General features: G+C 33.7%; 1 protein-coding gene across 1 annotated transcript in view; it reads left to right on the top strand.

Annotated features, from left to right (window-relative positions):
• The window catches only part of LOC137623094 (uncharacterized), a 46,515-nt gene extending 39,182 nt beyond the window's left edge, over nt 1-7,333 (top strand). The window contains 1 exon segment of the mRNA XM_068353754.1: nt 63-7,333. Within this exon segment, the coding sequence (XP_068209855.1) occupies nt 63-116 (54 nt within the window). The 3' untranslated portion in view covers nt 117-7,333.
• Nucleotides 7,334-15,627: the final 8,294 nt, after the last annotated feature.

Raw genomic sequence — 15,627 nt, 5'->3', positions numbered from 1 at the left:
AAGAATTGACTATAGTAGTTTGTGTACTCCATTGCAATTTATATTGATTTATTTCTTTTCAGGCTACTACTCCACAAATGCCTTCCAGTGGGTCATCCTACAATCCATTCCTGTGAGAAGAATTGAAATAGGAGTAGAAAGTTGAAAGAAATGAATGAAAAGCTTCCTAAACCAACAGAGGGATGTTGTCAGTGACAAGTGATCAAGTGCTAACATACAAAGTTTAAAAAAGTTTATTTAGAAAGTTTTTATTTTTACGTCATCTACTTAAGATAGTTGTTATTGTGTTTATGCAAGGAGTAATGGGGTTGTTTGCTCTCATATTTGAGATGGAATGAAATTAACCTTTTTGTAAATTATATATATATATATGTATCACATATACTGTGTGGGCTTATATTTGAAAAGGAAAGTAAAGTTCTTTCTTTTTTCATATGTAGTCTTTTGTGATAGGGAATGCTAATTATTATTATGATTGTTTGTGTGATAAATCTGGCATCATAAAGAATTGGTCCTAAAAGGCAATGTGAAAATAATTTTAATGATGAAGGATGGTAGAGTATAAGAAGCCACTCGAACAAAGGATGTTCGCATCTTAAAGACTTCTGAGAATATACAACACAAATTGAGGAATCACTGGACATTTCAGATTGTCAAAATTGCAGTGGAACAAAGAACCCTCAGTACTTTTAGCTTTCGATATTTAATATCTCCACAGCCGATAAAGATGGACAATTTTTAAGCCTGGTATCCATGATAGCTGAATATCAAACAGATTCAGTCAGTCATTGTGGTAGTTTGTATTATACGGTAATGTAGAACCTGTTTAATATTTACGTTTAATTACAGCCCCAGATTTTCAATGAAACATGGAACTTGTATGCGCTTGTTAGACCTCAATTCAACTCGATTTAGAAGACTGCTGAGCATTATACTTTTGATACAATAGCTGCCTGTATACTTGGATTTGGTTTTTTTTTCCCATCTGGTGAAAGTAATGTTAAGTGGTTCAAAAATTGCATAGGTGAACTGGAGTACAGTATACAAAGGTCATTGAAACCAGGTAGTGGGCAAATTGAATTCACTAATACTAATTATTATTGGTGACATTTTCTTGTCTTGTGACCTTTTGGAGCAGTTCAGTAAAGTTCCTGTGATCATTCTAAAAGTATTCGGTATAGAATGAGGAATTATTTTTATTTCCTGATGGTGACTGCTTTCAGTGAATTAGACATAGAGAAAAGTTTTATTTTCTGCAGCAAAGGATCTGTCATCAGAAATTTTACATGCAATTTCACCTTTCCTGATACAGTACTTTGCTTTTAGATCATTTTGCTTCTCTACTAAGTAGATCACCATCAGGGCCTCTATTAGTTTGGGTGAATTGTATATTTTTTGAGTCTAAAGCACAAAATTAATCATTCATAAAGCCTTATCAATGTTTAGTTTAATTTTGTTGATGCATTACGCTAACTAGAGTGCATTTTTACTATAAAGTTTTATTTATGGAACCGAGTATAGAAAAAGCTAATTGATCAGCTGTAGAGTATTTCTTAATTATGGATAGTTTACTTATTTTGACTTTAATTGAGCATTCAGACCATCTTTCATTGTGAATAATATCATGTGTCGTCATACATTTTCTTAAAATTGATTTTGAAAAATAATTAATGAGTTGAAAGTTCATTGCCATTTTTTTAAGTTTTGAGCTCATGTTTGCGTTTTTAAGTAGTGTTTGTTGGCATTTCTAAAGCTGTATACTGTAGTACTTTTTGTTATAAATAGTTAAACCGCAGATTGAGTAAATCCATATATACCAGAGTATTTATTTATATTGGAAAGATTTCTGCATCAGTATACAGTATATTATACAGTAGATATAAGTTGGGCACATACAAACAAATGGGGAATGTGCTTAATGTGAATCGGAGTACGATTTAAAGCTATTTCAAGAGTACTGTATGTACTGTATAAAGAATAGTAGGGGCCTTTTTTTAATTAGGTAGTAGAAAGCTAAAGCTATTTAAAGAACATTAGAAATATTTTTGGGTTATTGAGAGGATGTATATGTTATTGCTAATCATAATCAGCTTTGCCTGAGTGTATATATTGGCGCTCCCAGTACAAGTTGATAGGTACATGCACTTTAGTAGGACAGTAGCCTTGTTAGTTTGGTTCATCATGTCATATTTATTTCCATTCAAGAGGTAATCTTTCCACTTAGAGATTCGTGCTGTATTCATGTTTGCATTCTGCTTACATTCACAGATTACTTACTAAATTGTTTAGAACTGTCTGAAGTCCATTCTCCAGTTCTGTGTCTAATAGAATTCTCTGGCCACCCATGCCAGACGATTCTCAAATTTTCTTAAGAGTCACGGGTAATGGCGAGGGTGGCCGGAATGTACATTATCAAACCAAGTTCCCTATTGGGCCAAGTCTCATGTCGGAGGTTTGCAAAGTTAGCTTATTGAAATGCCATTGAAATTTGATTTAATTTTTATATGAAAATTTGTCAGCCATTTTTATTTTTGGGTGGAAGGTTTTCCCTTTTCAAGAACAGTCTGTTATAACTTGAAATTCCTATTAAAGCTTTTAATTCATTGTGGGAATGTAGTACGGGTCCTTAATGTTGAGGCAGGTGGTATGTACAGTACTTTCTGCTGTACTTTTGTTCTTCATTTTTAAACTCAGGCCTTTACCATATTCATTTAGAAAAATGATGGAGAGACCATGATACAGAAACACTTGATAGTAGATTCCTAATCCAGGAATTTTATAATTTTCTTGCTATTGGCTGAATCTATGTTGAAATATCCATTAATTGAAACTGGCTTTTGTAAGGCATATATCATATGTGACCAAGGTTATAAAGTATAACATAAAAGGATCCATACAGTAGTTCATCTGGCCTTAAGGTTATGCATTAATCAGGTTGGGCTCTACTCTAGTAAGATATTTTCCTAAAAGTTTTTTTATTCCTGGAAAAACAATCTATATACTCGAAACCCATTACTAAATTTTTGTGGAGTCCAAATTATAAGATAAATTTCAGAGTGTGCTTGTGACATTTACTATAGCCAGAAGATCCCTTTAATGTTTATTCAGCATATTTTTTATTATCATCAGAAATTGTTGTCCTCCAGAATGTGTATAAGAGTGAGATGTATGGGGGTCCCTTATGATATTCAAGGTATAGGGCAAATGTTGAATCAGTGTGTGCTACGATTGATTTAGTGTTGATGCTTATATGCTCATTCAAAACCTTGGCACTCATGATGCAATAGTAGATATATATGTTGGATTGGAAATAGTGTCATTAGGGAGAATTTTAATCCTTTTTGTGGGTGTTCATGAAATTATTCAGTCATTCAAAATTTTGTATTATTTAGTTGTAGTTTTGTTCCTGTTGTGTCATGTTTGCCAGAGTTTTAAGTTAAATAAAGTATCTTTTATAATCCACGAGACTTCCCATATACAGTGTATCGTTTAGCAGCGTGTAGCAAAGCAGTTCCAGTGAATATTTTACTTAGCTTTTGAAATATTTCTTCAGAATAACTTCTTACAACAGTATTTTTTATATTGTCGTACTTGTGAGTACATTGGGAAAATATTATTAGCTCTGTGTTTACACATCATGCATCTGTAGTGCACGATCTTGCTCTTGATATAACGGAAGAGGCCTGGGATTAGTAAAGGTTGTGGTTTGAAGAGTGTTTAGGAGTTTTAGTTTATTTTTCTTAACACTTACTTTTCTCTTTGTCTTTTCAAGTTTGTACTGTATTAGCAGGAAACCTTGTAGATATTAGTATGTCCTTTCCTTGTAATGATACAAAGAAACTTATTGTATTTTATATCTTGCCTTTTCTCCCCTCATATGATATCATCATTGTTCTTAGACTTTAGATATCATTTACTGTTTTTCACTTTATACTGACTAATTTTTACACTAGCCAGAGTTGCTGCTCTGTTGATAGTTGCTCGGCATTTTTGAGGTAAAATCTTGTATGCATATTGTGTGATAATTCAGAAGATTTCAGTTGCCGATGTCACAGAAATCATCTGCTATTTTGGTATGCTTTGCCTTCTTGTTTTTTCATCATTTCTGGTGTTGTTGCTTAGAGCTTAGTAAACTGGACTTGTCCTGACCTGCTGTGAATTTCAATCCTTTGGGATTGAAATTGTATTTCTACAACAGTTTCTCACATAGTTCAATTAGCCCTGAATTTTAATAAATTTTAAAGATCTGTTAGGTTTGTCCGTTTTTGTATTTGTTATGAAAGTATGGTATTAGCTTTAAAATCCAAACTTCCTGCTAGTTGTGTTTTTGAGTTGCCTTGATTTCAAGTTATTATATCTTATGGTGGTGGAAACGAACGAGACAAATCTTTTTGTAGATTGGAAATGTTTTGCCAAGTATTTAGTTTTTAGCCGAATTCTTGATGTTTGTTATTGCTGTCTTCTATAGATTTATCTTGAAGCAGAACCAGTCTTCTGTTTTATTTTTCCGTCCCTGGTGAAATGAGAGCAACAAGTGTAGTGAAGTTTTGGACTAGATTTCTTAGATATCAGAGAAGTAAGGTCATACAAGAGAGAGACTCTCCAAAACTTTTTACACTTCTTTCTTGTATAATGTCTTCACTGTCTACTTTAAAATACCGATATTTTGAATAGAGGAGAACTGTGTAAGGATGTTTGTCAACTTCTTGTACTATTGATCTCCTATCATATATATTTTTATTTATGAATAGATTTAGGAGCTGGACAGTTAAAAAGACTTCAACTATAGTTATTAGATCTGCTGTAGGAATGATATTAAGGATCGTCAGAGGGTCATGTGATTTTATTCTGGGATTCCCCAGAGTTATTTTTAAAAAAGATTGCTTATTTTGATCAATATTTAAAAAACAAGCCATATTGTAGTTCTTCATTAGGGTGAAACCAGTTTGTAGTTTGAATTCGCTTAGCTCGTGCACCCTGCCTACTCTATTACGCTCAAATACTCCCAGCTAGTAAGAAATACTAAGAAACCTTTTAACTCGTAGATGTTATGCAGTATACACCTATGCTCTGATAATTTTCTTCATGTAGATGACAGGTTATTTGCTTCTTTGAGTGATTCTAGGCTCTTAGACAATAGTTTTGTTTTATGTAGACTTTTTTTTTCATGATAAGTTTGTTCATATAAGAATTCTACAGCCATCAACATGAAGTAATTTTTTTTTGTATGGAATTTGCTTTGAGTGAAAGTTTCTTTTATTATTGTTACTTGAAATTTTGATAAGCATATTACTCGTGAAATTATGACTTACTCAGTTCAACTAACCCCATTGTAGTGTGTGTGTGAATGCCAACAATAAAGTTGGTAACACGTTTTATTGAAGAAATGTAAGTGCAATTCCCAATAAGGGTTACCATCATTTCTGGGGTGCTAAAGACATTCATCCACATGTGAGTGATTTACAGTTTGAAAGTTTTCTTATTTTGTGAACCTGCGAATGTTGAATTGCACTTAAGCTAAGCACAGTACGTAACGTAGGAGTATTGCAACATTGCTCTGAGAAGGAAAAGTGTTAAAAGTTGCCAAAGATGTTTTATGAAAAGCACTAGTTATTGTTTTCCATTTTTTATTCAGTACTTTGCAATAGTAGCACGGTAATTAAACTTCGCAGACCTTTAATTCAATATTTCTCTATCCGATTGTGTGTGTGAAGCCACCCGCATAGGTTTGCGTATTCCAATTATTCAAGAGGAATTGATTGCATTTAAGTCTTTGGTGGATTTTGTATTGTTTTGTTATTAGCTCTTGGTTTCTTTTTGATAAATATAAAACATAAGAGAAGAGAGGAGAAGTACGATTTGTCAGTTTATCATCATGACAGTTATGTCAGTGAAAGTTCTTTTCCAATAATTCTGTGATTGCCTCCTGTTGCTTTTTATTCTCATCTTTTTTTCTGAGGGATTGTGGTAAGCTCCAAGCAAATATCTGCTGTGACTTAAGTGATTAAGAGGGCTTGATGAGAACAAATTATCATGAACTGCAGAATGTTGGTACTACGAACCACCATGTTACACACCTTGTAAGGGTAATGCTCTTGTCAATTGGTATTTGCCAGTATGGTATGTAAATAATGAAAGTCACTGGAAATGAGTGTTCTGTTCCTATCATTATTGTATTTAAGCAAACCGAATTTGAAGCAGTGTCAGGTGACATTTTCTGTAGAATATAATTCAATTAATATCATAGGTACTTTTCTCTCCTGTGGAAGAAAATCTAATAGCAGCTTTAGAAACTTCAGCGTGTAGGAAGTTCTAATATTCTTTTCAACTATGTACAAGGAAGATTAGTTTAAACAAGTTTTCAATACTTTTCTCTAACTTTTAAAAGTCCGTAAAGATTTTTGAGTAATTCTAGCAACTTTTTTGGCACTTTAATCTGAAGTCATAGAAATTTTAATGACCATTTACTGATACTTTTTCTTACCATGGTTTTTGCATTGTACCTTATTGTATATTAACATGAATATGTTATATAATTCCAGTGCCCATTTTCAAGACCATTATGGAGTGTTTTAATACTTTTATACAACAATTATGAAAAATGATTGTCGGGCAAATCACACTTACTGCAGGCATTCATAGCAGTGGTGCGTGTGAGTAGTGCCTCCAGGTAATCAATATTTGTTTTGGAAAAGAAAATATGTATGTGTATTATATTCCTTCTATTGCATCAGAGTGAAATATTTAATACTTTTGTACTTTGATATTTAAAAAGCAAGATGATTATACCTGACGTGTGGTATTTTGAGTGCATCAACAACACAGGTGAAAATTAAATTAAAAAAACTGGTATTTACAATTGCCATTGTTTGTGGTATCTTTCAGCAGCTGTAATATATTGGTTTTTTTAAACCACTCTTAGTCTCGCCAAGATGTACCGTAAACCATTTCGTGTAAAAGGATGATCGGGCATTCATACTCTTTTAAAGAAAAAATCCATTCATATGTATTCATTTATACAATACTTTCAAAGGAAGTGGCATCGATTCCTATGTAAAAATTATCAGGTAAAAGATTGAAATGGCAACTTAAGAATTATAAAGCCTTATTGCTTTTTCTTCTCTTCCCTTGATTCGATACGTTGAGGCTCTCTCTCCCTCTTGTCTACTGTTAATATTTTACTTTTAGAAGGTACATAACATAAGATATATTATTACTCATTCATTTATTTTCACCTCATAAAATCATCATTTGAGTACAGTATATTGTATTGTATTTTGCTTTATATATTGTGGTGAAGAAGCCATTGATAATATACGTCCTCTAGATAAAACTTGATTCTTTTTTTACCTATAGATTGAACGTTTATTTATATTTAGCCTTGTAATTTCATCTCCTACATGAGAATATTATTACTCATACTAGTCACCTCAAACCTGGAAAAATATAGCTGGATGTATTGTCAACACTACCTTAACTTTCTGACTACTAGACAGGAATCTGGTAGAGGTCATGGAGGCACTATTTATATTTATATCTAGAGTACAGTATTCTAATTCAAATTTTAATCAATAAATCTAGTAATGTTGAAGGAAAAGTATCACAAGTAGTAAGTTCCCGGAGATATAGGTAAGTAGGTTATCATTTACTTAATTTTTAATAATGACAGTTCATTTATAATGGTTATGTAGATAGCTGGATCAACAGTTCCCCTAATTTTGTAATCCTAAAAATTGATGAGTTTTTGCCCCATTGTTCTTGTTTTACCTTGATTATTCCATGGATATTTTTTCATGGTTAGAATATAAATGAACATAATTCACGAAAATATTGAATTTGTCTGTACTCTGGTTCTACTTGAGGATTGTAATGGCCCGGACAGATGCTATCTGGACTAGCAGTCATCGTATCAGTTAAAACAAAAACACGCTCTTAGTAGCGCCATGTAGACAAGTTGAATAATTTATTTCTCATTTCCTCTTACTGTAAATTGATTACATAACATTTTCCTTTGTAGAGGTATGATTATAAATACCTAAACTCAGTTCTAATAGGTAAAATTAAGAAAATTTTTTAAAGCAGTGTTCAACTGGTCTAATAAAGAAACTAAATTCGTTTTATATGATACGATAACGTCCAGTCCAGAAAGTTCTGTCCTAGGCAGTACAGGTGTCTTGTATATATGACATGAAATGCCCAATTCCAAAGTTAATTTTCTGATCAAGGAAAACCTACATCCCATGATTCATTCAAATATTTTCAGTTAGAACTTACAATTTGGAATAAAAAATAACCTGTTCTTTTTTTTTTTTCTTTTTTTTCTTCTCCAATATTTGATTTACTGTGTAGACAGTATCTACACTTCTTATACTTCTCCCAACGACTTTTTCTTTTATCACCTTCATCTGCTGAAGAAGGTCATGAATGCATGAGTTGATCGGAGAAGTGCAAGAGGAAGGTCAGGTTTTAGGTGGATTGTTGCAGTGAAGAAAGCCCTTACGGCCATGAGGTTAGATGTGAGAGGCAAAAGAGCATGCTAGGAATAGAAATGGATGGCAAACAATTTTGACACATTTCCGATTGGTCCTGCTGTTAATTCTGATGTAGCAGCAGTGGGGGAGTCGTCATATGAAGTTTCATTTGTGGTGGAAGACAGGGGAAAGTGGGCTGTGAACCTTAGCAGTACCAACCAAACTCGGACGAGTCGCATGTCAGCCAAGGCGGAATGATGAGGTATAAGTCCCTTCTAGTTTCTATTTTATGTCGGCTACTTCCCAAAATTGGGTAAAGTGCCATGGTAGATAGATAAATAGATCTAAAAAGATTATAGGTATCCCATCAGATGATAATACATTGAGTAACCAGAATAACAGTACAATTCTGACACCTCATTAATGGCTAATGCCCTCGTTACTTGGAATTGATGTGAAAGTGGAAATACTCTGATCCCTGTTCATGTACCAATTTTGGTTAATAAGGTTATCTATGAACCATGAGTATTTGATGGATAACTGTGTGACCTATTCGTAGAAAACCGAATACTTATAATAAAAACGGTGTGTCACTAGTTTTCAACAATACTGTACAGTAGAAACAAATATCTAGTTTTGGTAGTTTTGAAACAAATCTGTAAAGAAAATGAAATCCGAAACGTTATCTAGAAACAAATTTCTAGTTTGGAAAACAAATAATGAAAGGAAATGTTAAATAGTTTTGGAAACTTAGTTCCTAAAGGAAATTTTTAAAACCTGAACATTTTCTAGTTTTGGAAATGAGTCAAAGGTTATGACAAAATCCTTGACCTTTTCAGTTTCGCAACTAACCAATCAAACCAACCCTGCAAGAGATAGGAAAGTCTAGCTGCTGGTCTACTTCCACAAAATCCTATTGAAAGAAAATATTAGGGATACATTATTTGTTATAGCAAGCCTATAATTATTGGTTAGCTATTAGGTAGCAATCTCCCTTATATAATATTGAGCAAATATCTGGATATATATATATATATATATATATATATATATATATATATATATATATATATATATATATATATATATATATATATATGTATGTAAATGTATGTGTATATATATATAGTTTGTGGATGATACTGTACTGGTTGTAGACTCAGAAGAGAAGCTTGGCCGATTAGTGACAGAATTTGGAAAGGTATGTGAGAGAAGTAAGTTGAGAGTTAATGTGGGAAAGAGTAAGGTTATGAGATGTACGAGAAGGGAAGGTGGTGCGAGGTTGAATGGAGAGTTACTTGAGGAAGTAGATCAGTTTAAGTTCTTGGAGTCTATGGTTGCAGCAAATGGAGAAGTGGAAGCAGATTTACGTCAGACAGCAAATGAAGGAGGCAAAGTGTTGGGGCCAGTGAAGGGAGTGGTAAAGAATAGAGGGTTAGCCATGAATGTAAAGAGAGTTCTGTATGAAAGTGATTGTACCAACTGTGATGTATAGATCAGAGTTGTCGGGAATGAAAGTGACGGAGAGACAGAAATTGAATCTATTTGAGATGAAGTGTCTGAGGAGTATGGCTGGAGTATCTCGAGTACATAGGGTTGGGAACGAAGTAGCGAGGGTGAAAACGGGTATGAGAAATGATTTAGCAGCTAGAGTGGATATGAATGTGTTGAGGTGGTTTAGCCATGTTGAGAGAATGGAAAATGGCTGTCTGCTAAAGAAGGTGATGAATGCCAGAATTGATGGGAGAAGTACAAGAGGAAGACCAAGGTTTGGGTGGATATATGGAGTGAAGAAAGCTCTGAGTGATAAGAGGATAGATGTGAGACAGGCAAGAGAGCGTGCTAGAAATAGGAATGAATGGGAAGCGATTGTGACGCAGTTCCGGTAGGCCTTGCTGCTTCCTCTGGTCACCTTGGATGACAGTGGAGGTAGCAGCAGTAGGGGATTAAGCATTATGAAGCTTCATCTGTGGTGGATAACGGGGGAGGTTGGTCTGTGGTCCCATGCAGTACCAGCCAAACTCGGTTGAGTCCCTCGCCAGGCTGGGAGGAGCGTAGAGAGGGAAAGGTCCCCTTTTTTTCAATTGTTTAATGTCGGCTAACCCCCAAAATTGGCCGAAGTGCTTTGGTATATATATATATATATATATATATATATATATATATATATATATATATATTATATATATATTATATATATATATATATATATATATATATATATATATATATATATATATATATATATATATATATACTGTATTCCTGTCATGCTGAATGGCAACCACCCGAAAAAATACAGGCTACCACAAATTGTCAAAACTATAGCGTGTTGTAGTTAGGAAAGGGATAAGGGTTGAATCTCTGCGTGAGCATATCTAAATACCTAGCTGTCATTATTGATGAGTTGCATAGACTAGGCTAGTTATTAAAGAAAAGTCTCGTCACACCAATAGTCAAGGACCTGACTGAAGTAGAGGTAAACTATTAACTAATCAGAAAGTTTAATCCTCCGACTCAATTGTAACAGGAATTGAATTATGAATATCATTCAGAAACTTATTCTGGTGTAATAAGGTATCAAGAAGAGTGAAATACTAATAGTATGCAAATATAATATACTTATATAAAGCAACTGCCTATGTAACCAGTTACACTTATTTCAGTGCATGTAGTACCTTCATAAACATATGTCATTGGAAAGGACTCTTATAAAGTTAATGTTTTTTTTTTTTTTTTTTTTTTTTTTTTTTTTTTTGAATAATGGGACATCATTTCACACACAGTTATTTGTAAAGGTATGATTAAGAAGTACAGGGGTTGAAGATTTTCTTGCCCCCCCCCCCCAAAAAAAAAAGTTAGATTTTTTTTTTCATGATAAAAGTAAACCAAATAAAGTGTTATAGGAGTACAGACTTGTGCCATATTTCCCATAAATTTTGGTAAAATGGGTGAGAATAGTCTTGTATACTTAACTTCATGAAAAGGCCTTGTAAAAATTGGAAGTCAGATTTCCCATGTCTTATTCTTTACACAAGTAAATTTTTAGTAAAATTGAATCATGGCCCGTTTAGTGTTCTGAAAGGAGATAGAAAATATTTTCATCTCTTAAGGTATCACGTAAATGACGCTACCTAGCCAAGGATTTGCGACTTACAGGTAAGAATGATCTAACATTTAAGAAAATTCAAGAAAACTAAGGAAAATATAAAGTCCAATATTGTTGCCCATGGTCCAGGAGTGATTCACCTCTATATAGTAAAAATCCATATCCGTGTACAGAACAGTTCAGTAAATCTTTTCAGGTACGTGTTGCGTGGCATAATGCACCATAATTTGAGATTCAAATATTTCAGATTTGATGTTTAGATAATAATGTAAAAGAAATCGAACATGTACTTATATACACAAACTGGATCCCCGAAAGACGACTGGCACAACTCGAGAAATTCTATATATATATATATATATATATATGTGTGTGTGTGTGTATATATATATGTATACATATACAGTAGCCTACATATATATTTACTGAAATCACGTATTATATTTACTTACGCTTGGGATTTTTGTGTTCAAATTATCGATTTGTCATTGTTCTAACTGAATGTGTACATATTTTTGGCTATTGTATATGGTTGCCTATGCAATAATACCAAGGGAAAGTTTTGCCGTGTGAGATCGAAAAATAAGTCAGGGGGGAAAATTCTATAAGTAGGAAAGTATGAATGCAATGTAGTATTCTATGTAAGAAAGGATTAGGAGATGCATTATAGTAATAATTATCATTATTATTGTCTACAATTTTATTTGTATGCCATAATCTGCCACAATTCGTGTTTATAAAATGTTATAAAATATTTAAGTCTACCATAGAAATAAATTTGTTTTCTTTATTACAAATGTTACAGAAAATGATTCAGGTTAGATTGCGTAGATGGGGCCTTATCTCTGTAACGGCGCATTAGTTTATGTACAATTATTAGTATTAGTATTATGACCAGCTTGGAAGTTTTTGGGAGGGTATTAAATGAGAAATTGTAAAGAACAGGGGAAAAAAGTATGGATTCGTGAAGGGGATAGGGACTGTGGATACAATCTTTATAGTAAGGCAGCTACATGAAAAGAGGCTACAAGGAAACCAGAAGCTATTCTGTGCTTTTGTAGACCTATAAAAGGCTTATGATAGAATAATGGATTATGTTTTGGTGCTTTAAGAAGAGGAAAAACCAAGAGTATTTGGTTAGAATGATTGAGATGATGTACAAAAGAACAAGGACAGAAGTAATAACAGCAGTTTGGGAAACAGAAACCTTTGAAGTTAGTGTTGGATTACACCAGGGATCAGCACTAAGCCATTTTTAATTTGTGCTGGTCATGGATATGTTAAGTGAAAATATCAGAAAGGAAGAGTTGTAGGAGTTTCTATATGCAGATGGTTTGGTAATTACCATTGAAAAGTAGGAAAACTTATAGAGAAGTGTTGTAGAGTGGTAAGAGACTGGAGAGGTGTGGCTTGAGAGTAAATATGGATAAGACTGAGGTTACAGTAAGCAATAACGGAGGTAGGGACAGGGCAGTCATACATAAAAGTAAAGGATCTGTAATAATACAAGTAATTTCGATACTTGGGATCTACTATAATTTAAGAAGGAAAATGTCAGGTTGTAGTTGAGAATTTGATAAAATCAGCCTTGGAGAAGTGGAGGAGGAGAGCTTGAGTTGTATGTGATAAGAGAAAGCCAATCAAACTAAAATTTAAGACTTATATCTCAGAAACAAGACCAGTGTTAATGAAATGATCGGAAACATGGTCTCTATGACGATAAGAAGAAGCGCCGCTTGAGAGAACACAGATGAGAATGCTGAGGTGGACTATTGGAATATCACTGCTTGAAAGATTAGAATATGATACATAGCAAACATTACAGAGTTAATAAGATTAACACGACAGATATGGTGTTGGAACGTGTTGGGGAGGGATGGTGAAGAGGGGGCAACTGTTCTTAACATACAATCAAGACTTTGGTTTTGTTATGGATCAACGTCATTCCTCATAATTTGCATTATGCACTAATTTTAGGTAGTTCTTTATTGAGGGACTCAGTAAGCACAAGTTTACATTCAGGCAATGAAATTGACACAACGAGAGTGGTCTCATCTGCTCATGCAACAAACTTTTTCTTTAGGCCAACTCACATATAATGCTTATAGGATATGAAAAGTAACAGGCAGAGAACAATACCCTGTGGAACATCAGATATTGCATTCCTACAGTTGATATGGTGCCTTTCAAAAACTGCTCTTTGTAATCTATTTATTAAGAATTAAATAATGATGCGAAGAAAAGACGTACCTGCTCCCATTCGTTTAAGTTTGAAGACAAGGACCTCATGATTATCGCGATCAAAGGCATTATTTAAAAAGCCAATCATACGAAATTCCTAAATATAATCAAGGGATTTCTGTAGAACATTGAAGATATTAGGAAAGACATTATATACTTCAAGGCCTTTGCGAAAGACAAATTGCAAAATAGGGAACAGATGATTACCTTCAGCATATGAAGTGTAGAGATCTTACAAATATCATTCATTTCAGAAGATTCAAAGCCCATAGTAATCATCTGACATGAAATCAAGATATCAAAGCGATAGATTTTATTTTTATTGGTAAACCTATAAGTTGCCTCTCTTGTAGTTTATTTGTTTCCTTATTTCCTTTACGCACTTTGCCATTTTTCCTTATTGGGGCCCTAGGGCTTGCAGCGTCCTACTTTTCCAACTAGGGTTGTAGCTTAACTAGTAATAATAATGATATTAAAGATGATAATAATAATAATAATAATAATAATAATAATAATAAGTGAGGTCAACAGTACGCTCGAAGACTTACAAAAAATGTTTATTTCTTTACTATCCTTCATAGCTTTTTTACATAAGTCCTACATTCCTTGAAGATTTTTTATTAATTTACTAGTATTGTTGTTATATTAGATATTTATGATGTTATAGCCTTCACTAAAACTTGTTTATTTACCCATAAGCAATCTGTAGTATTAATGTTTGTGTTACAACTAATGATAAACTGTCCTGGTATTTGATAATACAGAAGCCGTTAGATGGATAGTTGCCCATTTGACTTCTGGTTATATTAATGGAGCAAGTTATTGGACTTCATTTGGTTAAACTAAAATCTCTCTCTCTCCCTCTCTCTCTCTCTCTCTCTCTCTCTCTCTCTCTCTCCCCTCTCTCTCTCTCTCTCTCTCTCTCTCTCTCTCTCTCTCTTTCTTCTTCTTCTTTTCCACCGTTATCCCCACATTAAAAGATTGGTTGCCTGATGCGCCCTCCCCAGTACCTTCTATCAAAGGCATCCTTTTCCATCAAACCTAATTCTCCCCCATATCATCTCTCTCTCTCTCTCTCTCTCTCTCTCTCTCTCTCTCTCTTTTAAGACTTCACACAGTTGGCTTTTATGTCATGCACCCGCACCTCAAATAATGCAAATAATGTATTCTCTTATTTTTATGCAAGCTCGTTGCATATACAGAGGATGCTACTCTCTTTGCAGCAATTCCATCTCCTGAATGTAGATCTGGAGTTGCTGAATCCCTTAATAGAGATCTAGCTAAAATTAGTGCATGGTGCAAATTATGGGGTATGAAGTTGAATCCTAACAATATTATTGTAAGCAGGTCGGGGACTGTTGGTCCTCAATATCCGGATCTCAGCATTAATAATGTTTCTTTAACACTGTATGACTCTTTTAAAATTTTAGGAATGATTCTCGACAGCAAATTTACTTTTCAGAAACACATTAGGTCTGTGTCTTCTTCAATTGCACCAAAGATTGGCTTATTGAGGAAGTCTTACAAGGTTTTCGGTGATCAATCTATTCTGAAGAAGTGTTTTATTTCTTTCATTCTACCTTGTTTTGAGTATTGTTCTCCTGTCTGGTCTTCAGCTGCTGATTCTCATCTTAATTTGTTGGACAGGAACTTACGGTCTCTTAAATTTCTTATTCCTGATCTAGATATTAATCTTTGGCACCGTCGTTAAACTAGTTCGCTATGCATGTTGCATAAGATTTTTCATAATTCTGACCATTCTTTAAATTCAGATCTTCCCGGACTGTACCATCCTGTTAGTAATAC

The sequence above is a fragment of the Palaemon carinicauda genome, chromosome 2 (genome assembly GCF_036898095.1).
Source record: "Palaemon carinicauda isolate YSFRI2023 chromosome 2, ASM3689809v2, whole genome shotgun sequence".
Taxonomy (NCBI): domain Eukaryota; kingdom Metazoa; phylum Arthropoda; class Malacostraca; order Decapoda; family Palaemonidae; genus Palaemon; species Palaemon carinicauda.
This window is presented reverse-complemented; position numbering and strand designations above follow the sequence as displayed.